Source organism: Argiope bruennichi, chromosome 5 (assembly GCF_947563725.1).
Source record: "Argiope bruennichi chromosome 5, qqArgBrue1.1, whole genome shotgun sequence".
NCBI lineage: Eukaryota > Metazoa > Arthropoda > Arachnida > Araneae > Araneidae > Argiope > Argiope bruennichi.
In genome coordinates this window covers 103,670,162-103,692,690 of record NC_079155.1, presented here as the reverse complement: position 1 = coordinate 103,692,690, position 22,529 = coordinate 103,670,162, and the positions used below count along the sequence as shown (strand labels likewise).

Here is a 22,529-nt window from a genome sequence, read left to right as displayed (position 1 = left end):
AAATAGCACCTAGAAATATTTTACACATATTTGTTCTTTTGTCATAGTCAATAATAAAATTTTCACAGTATTGAATTTATGTTTCAATTGTATTAAGATCCATCTCATTTTGGAAATTTGTTGGGACAAACAATTTTTAGCGTTGGAACTTTCAAAACTCAAATTTTAACTTGTTTAAAAATTTGTGATGTTAGAAAACTTTGTATTCTAAAATAGTTAAATAATAATAAAAATAAATATGGTACTTTATACTACCCTTAAGGTTACATCAAGGTCACCAAAATAGTCATAATATTTGCAGTAGTTATATCTTGAAATTCTTTTAATAAGGAAATAATATTTAAAAAATATATAATTCAATTGTTATTGTAATTGCTGTAAGTTAAAACATTTATTTGAATTCATAAAAAGGTGTTGTGATATCAATAATTAATATTAATTTCACTTATTGTTTGACATAGCAAGTAAGTTTGTAATTGTTCATTTAATTATTCATCTTGTTTAAATTACCTTCCTGTTAATATACAGTTTCAATATTATGGAAATTTATTTGCATTAACCAGTTTTAACTACAAAAGTATTCCACTTTCCTACTATAAGGTGAAAAAATTTTAACTATATAACATACTAATGAATTGATAAAATTATATAACATATTAAAGAAACACAAGAAAAAGAATGTAGATTATTACATTTAGTTACAAAATTTTAATAAAATGTTTAATGCATGGAGTTTATAAAATAAGGTTGATGATTTTGATAAAAACACCTGCTCTCTCCCCTTTTCTACTCCACTTGGGAATGTAGATCATAGTAAAGAAGTTTTGCTTATTCATTTGTTACTGATTTTTAGATAAATGAATTGTTTGTAATGATAATTTTTTTAATTAATGCATATAGACAAGTATTCATTTCCTAATATTCAAATGTAAAAAAAAAAGTACTTTTCCATACACTTCTTTTTGAGAGTAATATTTTCATTATTTTACAAATGATAGCATATTGTAAAAAGCATAATTAGTTACATTTACACTCGCAAGATATTTTAAAATATTCTTTCTCGTATGAAGATTAAAGATAAAAAATGCTTTTTATTATTTAAAAAAAAATCTTTTCTTTCTCTCTCTTTTAACAATTATCATTGGATGTTAAAAGATACCCTTTTCTTACATTAGTACAAAAAAAAATTTATCATTCTGTTTAATTTAAAACTGATATTTTTAGCTTTACATGAAATAACAATTGCATATTATTTAAAGTCAAAATAAAATAATCAGGATTAAATTTTGTTAAAATTTAGTAAAATGTATTCTGAAACATATACCACTATGAAAATTCATAGGTTTTATGAATTTTCATAAATTATATTCTTGTAGCATGAAATTTTAATATAAAGTAGGTGGGCATGAATGAATGGCATATGGATTAAAGGAGTCCCTCTCAAGAAAAATAAAATAATATTCCCTTGTTGTTCACCCATTTTGACTCTTAAACTAAATTTTAACATTCTAAATTCAAATATGCACATAGTCTGCATTATTATATTTTATTCAAACAAAATTTCACAGCTTAGTATATGTAGAAATAAATAAATTATAGAAAAATGACTAGTTTAAAAAAAAGTAATTTTAAAAAATTGGTTTTAATTTGTATATTATACATAGTTTTAATTATTAAATAGAACTTCAAATAAGAAGACATAACTAAATAAACTTTCTTAATGACTAGTAAATACATGTGCTGTTTCGAGACAAGCTACAAAACATTCTAAACCTTAACTTACTGACTAGAAGATTGTCTTGCAAGATAAAATATTAATACAGCTTAAAACATTTTATATAAAAGAAAATAGTAGAATTCAGAGTTAACTTTCCTATTTTTGAATTCAAATTTTAAGGAAGAGTAAGGAAACTAAAAATTCTTTTAAGTAGAAATAAAAACAATGTATAAAATTAAATAAACAATGGAAAAAATTCATGAAATATATACATTCGAGAAATAAAATCTAACAAAATGGAGATGAGATGTATTGTAACCTTTTAAATAAATGATATTAATTAAAAATATAAAACATTAAAATAAGGCACAGTTGTAATCTTTTATCATTATCACTATTTCAATAGCAAATGCACAAGCATCAGGATATATATAATGTTAAAAGGCACTTTTCTAAGCATTAAAATCCAATATTAGTATTGTCTTAAAAATCATCCAAAAAATTTATAAAAGTTTTGTGAAACAAAACTTTCCTATTGTATAATCACTAGAAAATAATGTAATGAAGTAAAATATTCAAAATACCTTTTCTGTTTTCAGCAAATTAAAACATCAGAAAAATTTTCATTTTCGAAAGTACATAAAAAATATTCAGATTAGTTGTGATAAATGTTAATATTAATTCAGAACAAATATCCATGTGCAAGTGGACGGATGAAGTATAACAATGCAATACAATAGTGTTGAGTTTAAGTGCACTTATTCCATAATTTCCAAGAGAATAGCTTTGAGGAGTCGTGCTTCATATGTTACGGTATTTTTGCCAGCATGTATTGGTATATTATCTAAAGGTTGCTCCATAGTAACTTTAACATTTCGTCCATAGGCTGAAACAAATATTAAAAAATTAATTAAAACATTCAAAAGATGATTTTAAATATTCTTGCAGAAATCTGCAGTACAGACTTGTGGAAATGTACTAAACAATAGAAGAAATATTTGCATATTTGTTTAATTTTAAGGCAGATTAATAATTAATACAGTAAATATTCCACACTTTCAAATACTTGAAGTTCTGTAAGAAATATTTTATTTTTGAAATTATAATATATAACTAAATGTTTTTAGAATATTAACTCAGATTTTTATCCATTGACATATAAAATTTTTTTAAAAAATGTCATAAAATTTGACACAAAAATAACACTGATTCAAAAACATAGTTATACAAAAATTATAAGTATAATAAACAATATAAAATTTGAATAAATCTTTTTAATATTTTTAATGCATTTAAAAGTTATATGATTAAAGATTCATCATCATTAATTATTAGTAAATGAATTGTAGCAAATATTTGGTAAAGAATTGAAAATCACTAACGGTGGTTTTAAGTAAATATATAGATTTAATTATTAGAAAAGAAAACTTTCATCATTTAGGGGACATCATAAATTTTCATTATTTGGTAAATTAAATATCAGTTTGTTATAAAGTATAGATTAAAAGATCGTTTCAAGGAAAGTAAAAAATAATAATAGTGTCATTTTTAATTTTTAAAAAAGTTAGCATATAATTTTGTATATTACAGCCACTGGAATGCATACCACAATATTTGCAGTAACTGCTTAAGTATGTGGTAACTCTTTATACATTGACAATGAAATGAATGTTGATTATATATATATATATATAACATTCAGTTTCAATAAAACACATCTTCTCCAAAGTAAAAAAAAATGTTTTCTCCATATACTGTTGAATACAGGGCTGCAACAGACTTTGCACAGGGCTCAATTTCACAAAATACTTTTTATTCAAGAATTTTATGTAATAATAATTCATTGCTATAAAAGTATGCTTTTGGTATTGAAGATATGAAATGTTTAGATTTTGACAATTCAGAATGCTAAGAAAGAAAACTTTACTGCTAAAAACAACCACCACTTTGTTTGGTTTTCTTTTAATTAAAAATAATTAACAGAACAAAATAATGATCTGGAAGCAATCGGCAACAACTTGAATTGGAAAAATACGCACATAAACATATATTTAAAACTCAATTAAAATTAGTAGTAAATCATTCTTATAAAGGTGCCATTAAATGCAGTAAGAATGTTTTCATTTCACTTCTGAAGAAACCAACACCTTCTTGTAAATACAAATAGTTGATATTTTGAAATCTACTTTGGATGGAATCTCATATATTTATTTAAATGAGATCCAAATGTAAATTGTTGTTTAGTTAGAAGTTAAAACATTAAAGTTCCTATTACACTACAAATAATCATTTTCAGAAATAAGCATTATCCATCAATCAATATATTTCTGGCAAACAGAAAAAAGACATTTTACTTCTAAAGTGTCAAAAATGTTTTCATTGCCAAATTTCAAAAATATAATTTATTTATAAAAAAGAAAATATAATAAACTAAATAATATTAAAAATCTGTTGGTTTGCAAATATTTAATACCTTGCTTAATGAATGTATCATAACAAATATTTTTTTTTTAAACTTTAATAGTAGGAATGTGTAATATTGCTTCGATGTGTATTAAACATCCTAGTAAGGAATTGAGTTTTATAAATAGATTTGATTTGAAGGATGTTGATTGGATGCCATGTTAGTAACGTTATGAGAAAATGGAGATTCTAGAATGCAAAATGAAGATTCAAGAATAGAATCTTGGCGATAGCTGTATCAGGACTTGAGATTTGTAGCGTTTTCCTTGGAAATTTAATGTCCTGCCTCGAAAGTTATTAAAGTAAAGGTGCACACACACGACAAGTCATAATTGAACTAAATCTTTGGAGTGTTGATTTCCAGCAAATACTCTCTGAGAATTTTGCACTCCTACAGTTGTTTAATAACGATTTGCTACTTGATCCCTGCGAAAGCTATCTTTGGCTATGCTTCAGGTGTGTTTTACTATTGAATTTCAAAGTTTCTTGTTGGATTTTTCAGTACATACTCATTGAACAGTTTTTTTTGTAACAATATTATATAAATAAAAAAAAAATACCTTCACACTGAGAAAAGAATTGAAGGCAGTCATACAAAACAGCATCTCTAATCACAAACACTTGCTTAGCAAGATTTTCCAACAATGACAAGAAGCAGCGCTTAGCATAGAACCAAGTATCTGTTCCAAGCTTCTTTGAATATGGCTCCAAACTTTTAATAACTCGAGATATTCCAAAGTCATAGTTGCCTTTAGCACAGTACAAAGTCCTACAAATAAAGTTCTATATTATAATTTCAATAAATATTTTCATTTTATTAATATAGTAAAAGATATGGTACTACTATACAAAATAATTATTTCTTTAAAATAATATTTGACCACAAGAATGATCATTTTATTTATACCAATAAAATCAAAATCTATAATTCAATAAATACTTAAATGAATGAATTTATTTTTTTCTTTAGTAATTAGAATACATTCTAAAAGCTGATGATGATATCAATAACCATATAGTAACCATACAGTAAGTTTACAAATTTTATTGTCTTTTTCTTCTAAAATTACACCAAAATTTTTTGTTAATTACTGTTGGAAATAATACACTATTTACTTTATTACTTCTCATTTAATATCCAAACAACCACAAGCAATTATGATGATATTATATGTATAATAATGTTGTGATGCCAGATGTCAGATATTTCATGATTTCATTATCATTGTGATCCCTTAAGATGTAAATCTAACTATGTATTCATAACTGTCTTTATGTATGTGGTATTATAATTGTCTCATGTCTGTTTGTTCAAAATAAACAATGATAACTTTTTAACAAATTCTAATTTTAAATAACAAAATAAATGATGATGCAGCTGTTTTCCAATTCTGTATACAACACTTTGGTAATACTCTCTGCAGTTACATTTCTATTCATTATTTTATGGTAAACAGAGAAAAATCAAAATAAGTAATGACAAAATATATTCATGCAAGGAAAAATAAAAGAATTTTCCCAAAATCTTGGATAAATAGAATTATAAATATAGTTAAGAAAATGTATTACCCAATCACCAAATTCACAATACTCAAATGAAATATCTTTCTGTCTGGTTCTTCATAGGCCAGTTGTTCTTCCTCCTTCTCAATTTTTCTCATCAATTCTTCAGCCTTAAAAAAAGTAGTTTACATCATATCAAATTTAAGCTTATTTTTAAAGATAATGAAAATTAAACTGGATGTTAAAAGAAAGTTTTAAAAATTATAAAAATATTTTAGTTTTGATTACCTCTTCATTTTGTGAAGTCATGATATAAGAAACACAAAGATTAGCCAAAACAATGGCACTGACATTCAAAATCTGAAAATAAAAAAGAATAATCTACATTCAATGCATATATATATGGAAGACATAGGCAGATTTCATTTGTCTAAAAATATGAGGAAAAGAAAACTTCATTTACAGAAAATTAAATATGTATATGTATATGTAATCATAACTGCATAGTGGTTATTTTTTCCTGTAACATTCATCAAGTGAAAGGTTGGTTTTCCAAAGTAAAAATGCCAAAATTCTGAAGTAATCATTCAACAATGTAAAGTAATCACTTAACAATAATATGAGAAAAGATTCAATTTTTAAATCAAGAAACTACAAAAATAAGGGGAAACTAATGATGTTATAGTCTAAAAGTAAACACAAAGTTATTGTAAAATACATACAAACATTATTATCAAACTAATTGATGTGTATGAAACAAATATTTATAATAGAAAAAAAGTTGATGTCTTTGGTAAAAAGATACATTTCACTAAGCAAGAATTCTATACAATACAACAGATTAAAATACTTGTTCTTCTATCTTTGCTAAAATTTTGCTTCCATTCTTTTATAAAGTAATCCCAAAACTTAGTACAATCTTTCTGGGAAACAAAACAACGCAATATTCATAATCATTTTTAAAAATACACATATAGTAACAAATTATATTAAAATGGTCAGTAAAAATAATATATGCCAATTACAAATGCTCTAACAATTAAAAGACACAATTTTAATATACTCTGTAGTTGAAATAATGGAAATATTTCCCTGTTTCTCCAAAATTAAAAATGATTAAATAAACAAAATTAAAAGAATATGAGAATTTAAAAAATGCATCCACAGATTTAATCTGATACAAAAAAATATTTTAAAGCAACTTTCATATGAATTAAAAAAATTTCAGCCAAAAAAGCAATTTGCATAAATTAAAAAAATAAATATCTTACTTTGTCATAATTCTTTTTTACAATAGGTTCATAAAATCCAGTTGCTTCTTTAAATTTATTTTCTTGCATAAACAGCACGTGAGCAACATTCAGTTTCCATACATCATGATCATTGCAAAATTCCACTGACTTACGGAATACTTTCTCAACTTGTTGATAATTTTCCATATCCCAATATATTTTTGCTTGAGCCATTAAAACAGGGATATACCTAAAAACAATTCTTACATTTAGAACAAGAAAATTAAACTACTAGCACATAAAGAATAGTCAAATCACAATAAAATTTTACTCTGAAGCAGAAAATATATAAATTAAAAAAAATACCTAGAGGAAAAAAATAATCTCAATTGATAACCATAATGTTTGGCAATTAAGCTTGAAGTTCCACAGAATAACTAAATATCAAAATTTCCTAACACAAACTCTTTATTTTGTAAATTATTATAATATTCAAAATTCAATTATTTTAGAAAAACATCCTACTACAGTAAAACAAATGAATATTACCACTTTAACTGACAGTTATGAGATAATATGTAGCTGGCACCTTATCCACGATCCTCAATAAAAGTTATCTCATAGAAATTTTACTACTTATTTTGCATCCATTGTTAGATTTATCAATACAGCATTTAAAATTAAGAACAATATAATTTGATCGAAATCAACTAGCCTAAAGAATAGAAACTGGCAAAATGTGTCGGCAATCAGTGTTAAAATGAAATAACACATGACAAAACGCCATGTATCAAAAAGACCAATTACGAAAAATTACAAATGATCAATTTAACTATTTTTGCTTACTCAAAATACTTCAAATTTCAGAATGTAGAAGATTCTAACTTCAAAAAACATACTGCAATTTTGCAATGCACTTTAACAAAAGAGTTTATAGCACAAATAAACATAGTACTTGTAAAAAAGACTCATTCTGAGCAAAGGACAGAAAAAGTTAAGCGATATGAAAAAAAAAAAAAAAAAAAAAGAATGTTGGACATGAACTTTTAAATAAATATTTCTAAATAATATAAAAATATAACATCAATATTAATCAAATAAAATCAATCAGTAGTATTTTGCAGCTTTCTCAGAATGTTTAACTCAAATTTAATAATGCTATTTTTTATATTTTGCTTATCACTGTAAGTTAATAAATTTAATTAAAAAAGTATTTATTGAAACATGTATACAATCAAAAAATAAATATTTATATAAATTACTTCATTTTGTACATAGAGCATTTTTGAAAATCAATAAATGTACCTTTCTAAGGCCTCTTCACATTCATTGACAGCTTTTTTCACACCCTCCTCATCATGATTTTGCCGTGCTTCTTGTACTTGTTTAGTCAGTTTTCGTAGTGTTTCAATGTGTCGAGCAGCCATTTCATCAAATTTTTTGTAAGCTTCTTCTGGCGATGTTTGCTGTGTTATCAGGGCATCCAAGAAATCAAACAGGTACTAGGCCAGAAATGAAATACTTTTAAAATTAATGGGATTACGATGAAATATAAGAGCAGATTTTAAAACATGTATAAAAAAAGAAATGAAAACCTAGTCATTTTCAAATTTTTACCTTCAATTTTATAACTATTTACACATTAAGTGAAACAAAGTGATAAACTATTTCCATTATGGACATTAAAGAATATAAACATAATATTATAAAAGTTATAGAATTGTGTACTGTTTAAATCAATGTATAATAATACAGTCTGTGAAAATGCATAGAACTGATACTGATTTTTTCATGAACTGCCCGATGTCAGAGGGTTAAATAAACTTTAAATATATACTTTAATTTCCTACTAAAATTTGAAGCTATTATGATTGGTTCCATAGTTAAAAGTCCATATAATTAGATACATTGGTTTTCATAATTAATACAAGATAAACTATTAAACATTTTTGATACTAAAAAAAAAAGTACTTACTGGAGTTAAATATTTGTAAGTAAGATGAGCATTCTCTGCAAGTACATCAGCAGCTAGATCATAATACTGAAAAAAGAGAGAGAAAAAAAAGTTCTGTTTTCAGCTGCGAAAATTCTAAATTTTTAGAGCATTTAAAAATATTCTAAGGAAAATATCTTATCTTTTAAAGAACAAAAATAAAATTATATGCATACTCACATAGATTGATACTTAAAAATAAATACAAAATTTAAATAACTCTGATATTTATCAATAATTCAAATTCTGATATCCAAAACTTATAATGTTTTAAAATTCCAAATAGGACTGTCAATAACAAATTGTGTTTTTAACAGATAATTTATGAAAAATGAAATTTCTAGGAATAGAAAATAGAAGGAAAGATGATGTTGTTCTTATTTATAGGTTATTATTAAATAATCGATCATTAAATACATAAAACAGGATGTATTTCTATAGATTATAATTTTAATTGTCATTTATCAAAGCAAGCATCATTTAAAGAAAATATAAGCAAAATTCATTTCACTTAAATGTCATTTTCTCATTGAATTTAAGCCAGAGTGAAGTTTGTAATAATTATTGTCAGACTAATATATAGTTCATAGTTCTAATGACAAATGTGACATCAATGATTATAATAAGACAACAATTTGTTACAGAGAAAAGAAAAAAACCCACACTACTGATCTATGCCTGTCAGAAAAATAAATGTAATTTTCAACACAAATTATCAAAATAATAAAAACTTCCTTTATTTTTAAAAAAATGAATTCCTTGGCCTAAGATACTTTTAATATATTTGTAATTGTTTTAAATACATTTAAATTTATTATTTAAAACAACCTTATAAATTCCACCATACATTAACTTCATAAAAACACTACAAAGAAAGCCCTTTTTTTACAATGGATCATAATTCTCACAGAAATCATGCCTCAAAATATAGCAGTTATGAAATCTCTCACAATGTCTTTTATTTTCTTTAGATAGTTCTCACATTTTTTATTCATTCCAGATAAATAAGAATAATAATATATGTAGTAAAAAAAAACATTTTAAATTTTTTAAAAAATCAACGCATTCTTAATGGAGTGTTTACAATGAAAGAAATTTTTTTTTTAAATTTATATTGTTCAACTTGATTTATAAATGAAGCTTTTACGTCATAATAAAATATAAGTATATATTGAATTAAAACAGCAGCTAATAATAAATCAAACTAAATTTTAAGATGAATTAGTTTTTATAACAGTGTAAAAACTGTTATCACCAAAATTAATATATGTACCATTAATAATACATATGTTATTGTCCGAGATGTTCTATTTTAGATTATGCAACATTTGTGATCAAAAGTATTGAAAGGAGTCTCAATAAAGTTCATTTTGTTGAATGTCTGTGTTAACAGAATTTCCTTTTAGATATCATTAATTGTAACACTTTTTTCTTTCTACTTATTTTCACCATTTGTGGCTAGGTAAGTTTTTTATGCATATAATAAGAACACTAACATATTTTCACCTAAAAAGTATCATAAGAGAAAAAATTTAAGAATTTTTGCTGTGTCAAAACATATACCAAAATACAAACCTCATGTTTACAATACAGAAGTAACAAGTTGCCAAATGTTTCTGGGGGGAAAGGATTTTGCTGGATGAGAAACTGCAATTTTTCAAAACCTTCTGTTGGATGAGTATCCATGTTCATAAGAGCTTGGTTATGGAGGGTGACAGGGTCCAGCTCTTCCTCTCCACGAGGTGGCATATCAGTCAGGGCTTCCCTAGCTGCATCATCTGCAAATTACAATAGATATATTTAAATTGAATTGCAGCTATAATTAAAAAATGAAACAGAAATTTTACTTATCAGACTATGTATATTTCATTATTCAGATTATGTATATGTTATACTTAAATCAATTATTTGATAAAATCTATATAAATATATATAAAAACGCTAACGTACATGGCACAGAAATCGAGTTTATTATTAATTGTCAAAAAGGCAATAGTCAAATATAAACAAAATATCATACAAATTTGAGATTGCTTCATTCATTGAATATTTTTACAGCTGTATAGAATCAAATGCTTTGCTTAACTAATTAATGGAGCTGCAAAATAGTATTAGAAGTGTTCCAAGGATAGTTCGCCATATCACCAAAGGAAACATTCAGTCAGAGAAAAGAAGATATAAAAGAATTAAAAAATTAGGCTTCATATAAAAATTTCAATCAAGTGTAAAAACAGACTTAACCATTGCTAGATAAGTTATCATAGTAAGACTTAAGATTAATGTACAGTTTCTCGCTAAGCACATCAAAATCACGGCAATCATCCAAAAATCCTCTAAAATTCTGCAATCCTGGATGTATAACAGAAATACTAACAAACAATTTATAAAATTGCAATAAAAAAATTATCACAATTATATATTTGGTGAGAAATCGCTCCAAAATTTTCCAATTTTGGCACTTATATATTAATTTTAGGTCTAGCCATAACCATTATGACTTGCCTACAGAAATTGATACTCATAATCTCCCAAAACAATTATAAAAATGCTTTTTGTATTACCTTAAAACTAAAAAAAATTACCTTTTTAATGATATGAACTTCATATCAATAAAAATTTTCATTTAACTGTAATAATATTTTTAATTCAATTTGATACACTATTTGAAACAATATTTTTAAATGCTATGATGGAATTCAAACTTCCCATCGAAACATTCAAGTACATGCTTTTGCCAATCATTCATTTTGTAGTATGATTTTCACTTCTGCATTTATTTCATAATATTAGACACTTTATAATTTGCAGTAAACTGTCTTAATTGTATTTATGTATTTTAGTCTTATCAAATTATAAGCAAAATGTTTTTTTTTAAGAAATCCATCTCATATTAATAATTAACAGCCTAAAAACCCACTAATCTTGGTGAATAAATTGGTCGCCAAAGGCGGCTGGTTTAATAAAAAAAAAGCTCTAAATAACAATTTAAAATTACATAAGAACTATGTCAATTATTTTCAACACAAGTGCTTAAAAGAAACTAGAAGGAAACAGGAAATGGTTTTTCTATGTAGAAGAAGGGTTTAAAATTTAATAATAGCATATTCATATTGTAACAATAGAATTTTTTTGGTTTAAAGTATCAAAATGCATCCATTCTTTAATAGCAGCATCTCTCAATTAAATAATATTCATATGAATAATTTTAAGTTTTATATAAGAAAATGAAATCATTCTTTTCCTAAAATTTGATTTTTGAAAGAGTAGTGTGGTGGTAACATTATAAGCCAGTTAACAACTTCCGGAGAAGAGTGTACACTTTTGTATAGTGGCTTTGTTACTCGGCTATGAACCCTAACGTTGCGAGTTCGAACCTCAACTTGCACAATGGTGACCCTGGTTCTGAACAACCGCATCCTTCATTCAGCTGTCGTGGCTCCATCTACCGGCAGCCACTACTCACAAACGCTCGCCGTCGCCCCCCCCCCCCCCATAACACGGCGCGATATCAACGTTCGTCGCACGCCATAACGCCTGGCGCGATAATCACGTTCGTCGCTTGCCATAACTGGCGCGATAAACTCTACCGACTCACTGGTTTGGGACTGTTGTGGTGGTAACATTATAAGCCAGTTAACAACTTCCGGAGAAGAGTGTACACTTTTGTCTAGTGGCTTTGTTACTCGGCTATGAACCCTAACGTTGCGAGTTCGAATCTCAAACTTGCACAGTAGGAAAAAAGGTGATTACTGGTGGTAATAAAAGCTTAAGATGATCAGCATATAAGTTCTCTAAGTAGCTTAAAATATTTCCATTGATTTAAATTTAGATTGAATTAGATTTTTGATTTGAATCTTTCTTTAACTGTCTCTCTCTTAATAATGTCCTATATTCTAGAATAAGTACATAATTATTTTATTTTATCATAAATTTTTTAATGGTTATATTATATAGTTTCATATAGTTTCAATAAAATTAACCAGTCTACAAAATTAAATGATAGCCAATATATGAAAATTAGAGGGTCTGTTTCTTAATAAAGTAAGCACATCCCACATTTTAAAATGTAGCAGAATTGTGTTTTTAAATGATATTCAAAAGATGATATTAAATGATACAAATGGATAACTAGACAAAACAATAACTTACAGTTTTTCAGCTGATATTCAATAGCAGCTTTCAAATTAAATGCCTCAATCAGAGCTGTTTCATGAAGTGTAATAGTATTCCCAACACTTCGAACTTCAATACCCTCAGTATTCATCCCCACACTTAATTCTAAGGGAAAAAACAAAATAAAACAATTTATTATATATTAGCAAAATAAGAGACAAAGCAGATTTATTCACACATCAATAATAATTTAATATATCTTAAATTGTTCATAAATATTCGATAGATTTTGTAATTTGAATACTTATAAAAAAGTTATAAAAATCTAAAATCAATCATTTTAACTAAAAATTTTCCAATATCCAATTATTACTATTTTTAGAATCAGTAACTAAAAAATTTTTCAAACCTAAAATAATCTGCATTTTGTGCAATTTCAGTTCCTTAATAGAAATAAAAGAGAAATTACATACAATTCTTGTTTGTAAATGCTATTTTATTATAATGTTTAATATGCTATTTTAATTTTAATCAATTAAATATAGATTTATAGTTTTCTATGAATATTAAAAATCTAAAAACTTTTTTTTTAGTTTTTATATTCATATTGATATTTTACCATAAAAATATTAGATATTTTAGTAAAAGTAATTAGAACATTAAAACAAAATAAAAATATTAAATTATTATTTGAAATACTGAATATATTTTTCCAAAATTGTATATAAAGAATATTTAGGATTATTCTTTAACAAATTTATATTCCCTGCCACAATAAATATTTATTATTTTATTATTAATATTACCAATTAAAACTGAAAAAAAAAAACATTTAAATTACGGAAAGTAGAATAAAAAAAATAATATTTTACCTGGATGTTCTCGTATTCCTCGCTCAATGATTTCAGCTATATGTTTTAAAGCAAGAGCATACTGCTTCATGCGATAATAACATAATGCTATATTATATGACAAATCTAAATGGAAAAAAAGGTAGAAAGTAATAAGAATATACAACAAAATTTTATTTTCCACAAGAAAAGAATCTAATTACAATTTTATTTTGCTATACCTGAATGACATAAATAAACTGAAATTCTAAAATTAAACATGATTAAACATTGAATAAATGAATAGAAGATAAATGTAAAATTTGAGAATCAGGTGTCTAGACTACAAAGAAATCAGAAGCACAGTTTCATTTAAATGAAATGAATATGTTGTTGCTAATCTCCATGGCCTGACTTAGTCAGACCAAATCCAAAAATGCGTTGACAAGAAGAAAGTCATAAACGAGGAAAGGAGAAGAATAAATTTCTCCCCAATGAAGTCCTAAACAGTCCAGAATATGTTCAGCAGAGGCCTGATGTTGGCAGCATTTCGGGCAAAGAGGGTAAAATTTTTCACCCTGAGAAAAGAAAAGACATTTAAGGTGGTCACTGGCAAGGCACAACAGGTAAGTGTTGGTTTTTCTATCACAAGGAAGAATTAAGGACTGGTCCGGCTTATTGGCTCTATACCAATCATGAGTAGGGGGAACCATCTCATTCTTCTTATTTAGGAATTTCGCCTGAGAGAATAGTTCTAAGTACTCAGCAGAAGATGAAGTCGCTAGGCTGCTTCCTTTCTTTGCAAGCCTGTCTGCAATTTCGTTACCAAGTAGATCCACATGAGATGGGATGCACTGGAAATGAATATCATGTTGGAGTAAAATCAGCTTCAACTTCTGAAGAATAGACAAACTTGCTTTATCTCCAATAGGTCCAATTGTTAAGGTGTTCCATTGAGCTGGGGCTATCAGTAAGAATCCAAAGGTTCTTATAATTATTTTCATGTAAAATGGTCTTAAGTCCCTCGTCGATTGCTAGAAGTTCGCTTCTAAAAACGGAACAGTAGTCTGGATTCCGTTGGCATAGAGAAAAACTAGACTGAGGAGTTACAATATAGATGCCACTACCTACAAAATTGTCAATTTTGCTGCCATCAGTATACAATTTTATGTCACATTTAGGGATTTTATTAATGACTTCCAAGGCCAATTGTCTAAGGTATTTTGATGCATTTTCCTTTATATTAATGGGAACAGGAAGGTTGAAATGAAAGTGAACCCTGGTAAGTTCATCAGTAGTTTTCATACAGGAGTGAAGAGAATGTGGCTCTACATTTTTAGGAATTATATTCTATATAAATGAATATGTAAGGTTGGTTACAAAAGAATAAAAACATTTTATTGACCATATTAGAATATGGCATGCTTGAAAGAGAGATAAAAAAACTTTAAATAGCAAAAAAAAAAAAATTGTTTGCAGTTTTGGCCATTTTTATTGTAATTACTGCATATTATAATACTAAATCAAATTTTTTAAAAAAATAGATCATAAAAAAACTTTGAGTAATACTTGCATTTAATAAATGTAACATTTGAATGCTTTATCTATCGCAAATATAAACATGCTCTATTATTTACAGCAAGAAATGTCTAAAAAATTATTTAATATTTAGTTGAACAGTTGTAGTTTAATATTTAGTTATGATTTAAAACTGAACAAAGAGAAAACAAAGGCATTTAAAAATGATACTAATATTATTTTTATTGCAATATTAATTCTTTTGAAAGTTTCTTACAGTTTAACGTAATCACAATATTATAAATAATAAAAATTATTTTCCATCCTTATAGACAGGTATGTATTTTTGCAAAAGAAAAATGAATGAAATTTAAAAATTTCTGTTAATAACCTTCATTATTTATTTTGAATTCTTATCATTCATAATCTATGATATTATTTCAATAATATCCATTTATTACTTGCATTTTTGTCACTAATTATGACATTATATACAACTTTACAATAATGTAACAACAATTAATATATAATAATAATATTACCATATATTTATATTGATATTTTTAGAAGAAAAAGGTTTATGGCAAAAATCCCTCCTTTTTGCATTTTGACTTAAATCTTAATAAATCACAGAAAATTAAATTTATTTTGATTACTTCTTTCCATTTCAATGCTGTCTTGAATTTCTAAAGCTTTGGATTTTATTTTTGCTCTCTTGCCTATATTAAAAAATATCCACAGTACAGGCATGTAAATGGATTTAGAAATATTTTTCTCAAATAATACAAATGCGATATCTATTTAGATGCAAACTTCAAAATTTCCATGTTTAATTTTTAGACATTTGTTGGCTTTTCATACCTGGCACATAACCTTCAACTTGCATTGCAGTCATAAACTTCTTACAAGCTTCTTCATATCTGCCTTCCTGAAAACATGATGGAAATTGTATAATTGCACATTATTACATTATCATTCTTATAAATGCTAATTAATATTAATTATAACAATTTTATTTTGTTATATTTCTTATATCTAATAATATCAAATTAAATGCATTATTATTTAATCAACATAAAAAGAAAAAACACTAAAACAATTATATATACATTATGAATACAATATTTAAAACAAAATGAATATACCTTAAACAATAAACATCCTAAATTAACTTCTGTATCAGGATCTCCTGGAGGACTTTGATCCACCAGACCCTAAAGATTAAAGAGAAATACTTGAAAATATTTATTTATAAATATATACTTTCAAATATTTCATTATATTTATTGCTTTGAAAAATCGAAAGAATCTACATACTTTTGCAGCTGCTAAATCCTCTTCTCCATATTTGATAGCTGCTTGAAGTTTAACTATCTAAAAAAATTAATAAACTAATATAAGAAAGTAACTCATATAAGGTATATGAAAATGAAACGTTTACACATTCCATAAGACTTTAATTATATGCTCAAAGCAAAATATATTAAAAATGAAAATATTTACCGAAAGCGTAAAAAAAATAAATTAGAATGATGAAGGAATTCACAACTTTTATCAAAAAAATAATAAAAAAGTTAAAAATATATCAAACCAAACTAGCCTCAAATGCAAATAAGTATAAAATTGCATTATGAGCAATGTTTTTTCTTTTATTAACATTTAAAATAATTTTAAGAGAAATTTGCAAATATATTCATTTGGAATAAAAGTCAAATCCAAGTTCAAACCATACAACCAATAGTAAATAAAAATTTTGCAAGCAAAAATGCTTAATTTTGAAGTTTATCTGAGTCGAATAACTTGTTCTACTATAAGGCTAAAAATATAAGATTAAGATTAATTAAGACTATAACTGCTATTTATAAACAATGCTTGCAATTAAGAAGAAATATTTTTGCAATGTAAAAAAAAAAAAACTGACTTCATTTGATATGCTGCAAGAAATATAATTCAACCTATAATAGTTCATAAAAATCATTTAAACAAATCTAAATAACATAGTCCATAAAACTGCTTCAAATAATTCAGACTGCCAAATTAAAACTAAAAACAAAAAAGCTAATAAATATAAATCTTATGTCTTTGTCACAAAATTAGCTATTACTATTAAGGATTTTTTTTGTTTTGCAATATAAGAAATTTATAAATGAAAAATACTATGAATTTGTTTTATTTTTTAGTTCAGGCTGAATTATAGTTTTATTTTCATTCATACTACAAAGGGCAGCAGAATAACATTTACTGGAAGAAATAAGAAAAATAAATATTATGATGCATGCTAATTACAGTCACTTATCATGCTTGTAATTGATGAAAGAATCATGGTATGGAATCATTAAAAACATAAAAAAAACAACAAAGAAACTATAACATTAAGCCAATTTAGGATTATGAGAGAAATATATAAGTAAACTAAAATATTTAAAAAAATTTTACGGATAATGTTTATTCTTTATTTTATGAAACCAAGAGAATCCTTGTAAGAATTTAATGTGTTGAAATAAAAACTCCATTTTTTTGAATCCAGGTTATTTTATAGAAATGCTTCTATACATTATCCAGCAAGTCATTTAATACTTTTTCTCATAACTTAAATATTCAATTATCATTTATGTTTTAATAAATTTTATAGAAAAATGATAAGAAAATACTTTAAGAAAAAGATTACACATAATTCTTTATAAATGGACAAAAAGTTTCATAGAAGACAATTATAATGACTTAATAAATAATTTATAATAAATATATAGTTTTTGAAAAATTGATTTATCTTACTTAGATTATTGATTTTAAAAATCCAAATGCTGTAGCTTTATGCTTTGGCAGGGAAAAAATTGATGCCAATTTTGCAGCTTTTTGTAAAAGCCAGTTTAATCAATTAAATGATTAAAATGGAATTCAAAAATCTTTTCAATTTTTTTTAATTTTATTTATTTAACTTATTTCTACCAAAACACAGAATTATAGAATACGTTACGATTAAATAGATATACATAAGTAATGTGTCAAGAAATACAACTTATTAAGAAATGAAACCATACCTTTGTTTGATATTCAGGATTTTCAATTTGACAAGTAACTTTCATAGCTTCTTGATAGAAGCAAGCCTGATATAATGATTGGGCATAATACAGTTTATAATCATCAACTTCTGGGCAAACTACTGTTAAATGTTCATAGCAATTAGCTGCATTTACAAAATCTTGTGTAAAGTAATAGCAGTATCCAAGAAGTGACAGAGCAGCTCTAGACTGGAGGAGGGATAAACAAATAAAAAAAGAACATTATTTTCCTGATATATTGGTATACTAAAATTCAATATAGTGATTCAGATTTATGAAAATTATTAATTAAATTATGCATAAAGATTATGAATTATACATTTGATATACAATTTATTCTCTATATATTTCTTTGTCTAATATAGTTAATTTGTTATTTAGAGTATACACAACTTTGGTGTATTGATATACCCAGAATGAAGATATCATACCTCATTAACAGAAAAATAGCTTTGGAAAATTCTTAAGAATGGCAAATTCACGTACAAGTTAATACATATTTTGTATCAATGTTATACAATAATACACAATAATGAAATTATTTCAGAAAATAATATGTGTGAACTTTTATCAATTTGATATATAGAAGGCAAACACTAATCAAAAATTTATTAGCACCCATAAGATATTTGGATTCTTTCATACACTATAATAAGCTTACCTTATCAATACAATAATATTACTAATTGATAGTTAATAAAAACTTCATTTTAATATTAATCTGCATATCATTATTCTGTATTTTGCATACTTTATCAATGTAATTAAAATCTAATATTTCAATAACATTTTTGCCTAATGCACCATGTTTCTTCTGAAAGATGGCGTCATCCTTCTTACATCATTTCCCCCTCCAGAGTAAGATTGTATACTTCTGGCTTATAAGTTGTATTTTTAATCTATCATATTAAGCTGAAATTGTGAATAACATTTAGTATTTAATAGAAAATGATGAAATTCTTATGTAACAATGATCAAAATATGTGGCTTGCAAAAGGTATTTTGACATTGTCAGGAAATATGATTTACTATTAATTTTAAAATATAACCTTAAACTAATATTGTATTGAAGAAGTAAATATTTCACTATAGAAAATTAAAAGACATCATATTTACAGGAAAAGTGGATATTAAATTAGAAATCAATAATTATTATATGTTATAAATACCTCTTCCAGAGATTAACCACAATTTGTTTTTTTTTATCATATAAACATAGATGGCATTTTAAACAATTGAAGCAAAATCAATGAAAACAAATGAAATTTTACTCAAACTTACTGCTAATTGATATACTCTGTATGGATAAATAACATATCAAACAATGTATATAATATCCAAAAAGTAAATTTTTTTCTTCTTACATTTGTATTTGCTTGAAACTGCCTATTTAACACAGCTATAGCCTCTTTGAATAAGCCTTCTTTAATCTAAAACAGAAATAAAAAATAAAGTCAAATAATTTAGAAAATATTAAAGCATTAATATTAATAAAACAAATTAAATTAATATAAAAATTAATCATATATATATATATATATACAACATGATTTGAAGAAGCAGTTGAGTTCCTTTAAAACATTTTTATTCTTTAAATTTCATGGATATAGTCCAATTTTTAACTTTTATCCAGATTTCCTCGCACAAGCCCTGGTAAGAGTAGAGCGATGAACTGAGTAGCAGTAAGCAGAAAGAATATAAAAGCAAGAATGAGAAAGAAATTCAATCTTATATAGTTTTTTAAAAAATTTGCAGACGTTCGCATTTTGATTCAATGCAAAAATTAGCATCCCATGGAGCTCATAAGTACAGAATTTGAATAATTAAGAAATTATTTTAAGGGTATAGCTAATTTGCGATTATTACACACATACACATAAAATATATATAAAAGACAAGATTTAAAAACTTCCAACTAAAAGTAAAAAGAATCATGTTACACATGCTTTCCAATCTATATATGTGATAATTTAAATATATTTGGATTCTAAAAATAATTATCATTGAATCATTCGAATTAGTGCTCACTTCCAAATTTTGTGGTCTCTTAAATTCCTCCTCAAAACCAAATTTTTTCAGCAAAATACCCTTCTAGAGATTTATAAGCTCTAAAAGTTTTCTTTCTCTCTCTTTTTTTTCTTCTTATTTTTACCTTTGCCTGATATATTCATCTTCCTTCTTATATGGTTCCAACATAAAAATCTTGATAAAAATTTAACTCTTTATTTCTAGCTTTTTTAATAGAAGATATTTGATAAAAACTCAAAACTAAATGCTATATCAGAGTTGATTACTATTCTTTGAGGTTTTACACTTGAGCACACTTATATCATATTCGTTCTTAGCAAAAATTTAATCATAAATTTTTATTATTTTTGATTTTATTTAATTCACTCTTATTCTCCATGACAGTTTGAAGTATGAAAATGTTACACTCAGAGTTCTGAGAATAGAGGGAAATAGTGATTTTATTTCCAGAAATATGCAAAAAAATGTTTTTTTTTTACATGTATATGACACATAATTTTTGCACAGAAATTGTTTAATATTTTGATTAATTTTACAATCAATTCCTCAAAAATATCAATGGTTTAATTAGAATTTTAAATAAATGCTTAATATTGCAATCAGCCCAACAATCATATCATCCTTCCCTTACTAAAGACAGAAACAAAAGATCCAGATTTAGTACATTATTCAATTGGTATATTAATACAATCAATAATTTACAAAACAAGAAGAGATTTTTGCTTTATTTAAAACTTAAATTAAGAGTACATGATAGATTTGTTTAAGGGAAAAAATTAAAAACACTAAATGAAATGAATCAAAAATATTTAACTCTTTATTTAAATGTTTTTGAACAAGGTTTTTAAATCATTCTTCCTTATGCCACAAATATCTGAAAAAACAATTTACAGAGCAATTTTTATAATTTTTTAGTTTTAATAAAAGCGATCAGAAATATCGTTCTTGAAAATTCACCTTGACTGTAAATTATTTCACTTATTTGCAAATGCAACTTTTAAAAAAATAAAATTTCTTAATAGAATTTACCATGGTATAAATAGCTTTAGTATGTTCCCCATCGTTTATGTGAGCCATTCTTAGATATGAATAAAATATTGACACAGAGTTAAAATGAAATTTAACAGAAGCGAAAATCTAACACTTCAATCACATATGAAATTTAAAAAAAAAAAAAAAAAAAAACCCAAAACTATTTACAGAATGTAAGACGCCATTTGTAAACAAATGTAAGCAGACACAGTTAAATGAAAATCATCGGCAAATTATAAATTTTTAAATTTCTTATAAAGATAACTTTAAAAAATTTTATGACATTTTGAATAAATAAAATCTACATAAATTTAGAGTAAATACTAAAAAAAATCCGAATAAATATGCATTAAATGGACTAAATTCATGCTAGAGCCATTCATTAAAATGACGTTTTTTCAAAAAAAATTCACATTATCTATCACAATATAATCGAATTTTTTAAAATATTAGAATTTTATTTTCCTTTATATTTATATTGTATACTTATTTTAATGATTTTATCTCCTTTTTCTCTTTGCTTAGCATTGCTTCATGAACCGAAATGAATTCAAGTTTATTGAAAAAAATTTTTTAAATTTTATTAATAATCATGAGCAAATCTCAGAAATTCTTAGGAGATTGCATTTTGTTTCATATTAACTTGAAGGAAACTTTTTTTAAACTCAAAATGCAGGAGTTTTTATGCTCATTTCACTCCTTTCAAGCTTAGCGATGGAGATAAGTTTGAAAGATAATTGTAAATAAAAAACCAATCCCTCAATCTCCACTTGTTGGATCTCGTGTGTTGAATATTTTTTTAAAAAGTTAATTTGTTAAAACAGCAAGGTTTTCTTTTCTTTTGTCCTAAATCATCGCTTATTTTTTCTTAATTTCTAATAGATACAAATTCGATGAACACTGAAAGAACTATTAATTCTTTTAAGAAAATATCAAGAAATTCCGAAAAAAAATTTAAGAATAATTCTTTCACATGAAGAGACAATTTTAATTCATCTTCAGGATCACTGACATAGGAGGATAAATAATAATCTCAAA

At 25.2% G+C, this 22,529-nt stretch overlaps 1 protein-coding gene across 1 annotated transcript; it reads right to left on the bottom strand.

Annotated features, from left to right (window-relative positions):
- Window positions 1-1,555: 1,555 nt before the first annotated feature.
- On the bottom strand, window positions 1,556-21,638 carry LOC129969556 (tetratricopeptide repeat protein 30A-like). Its single transcript, XM_056084176.1, has 16 exons — window positions 21,489-21,638; window positions 19,796-19,861; window positions 18,411-18,620; window positions 16,687-16,743; window positions 16,515-16,583; window positions 16,231-16,297; window positions 13,894-13,998; window positions 13,058-13,186; window positions 10,484-10,686; window positions 8,891-8,956; window positions 8,221-8,417; window positions 6,955-7,165; window positions 5,972-6,043; window positions 5,750-5,853; window positions 4,741-4,949; window positions 1,556-2,603 (listed from the first exon to the last, which is right to left on the bottom strand). The coding sequence occupies exons 1-16, from the start codon at window positions 21,534-21,536 to the stop codon at window positions 2,476-2,478; spliced, it is 1,941 nt and encodes a 646-aa protein (XP_055940151.1). The 5' UTR covers window positions 21,537-21,638; the 3' UTR covers window positions 1,556-2,475.
- Between the last annotated feature and the right edge of the window lie 891 nt (window positions 21,639-22,529).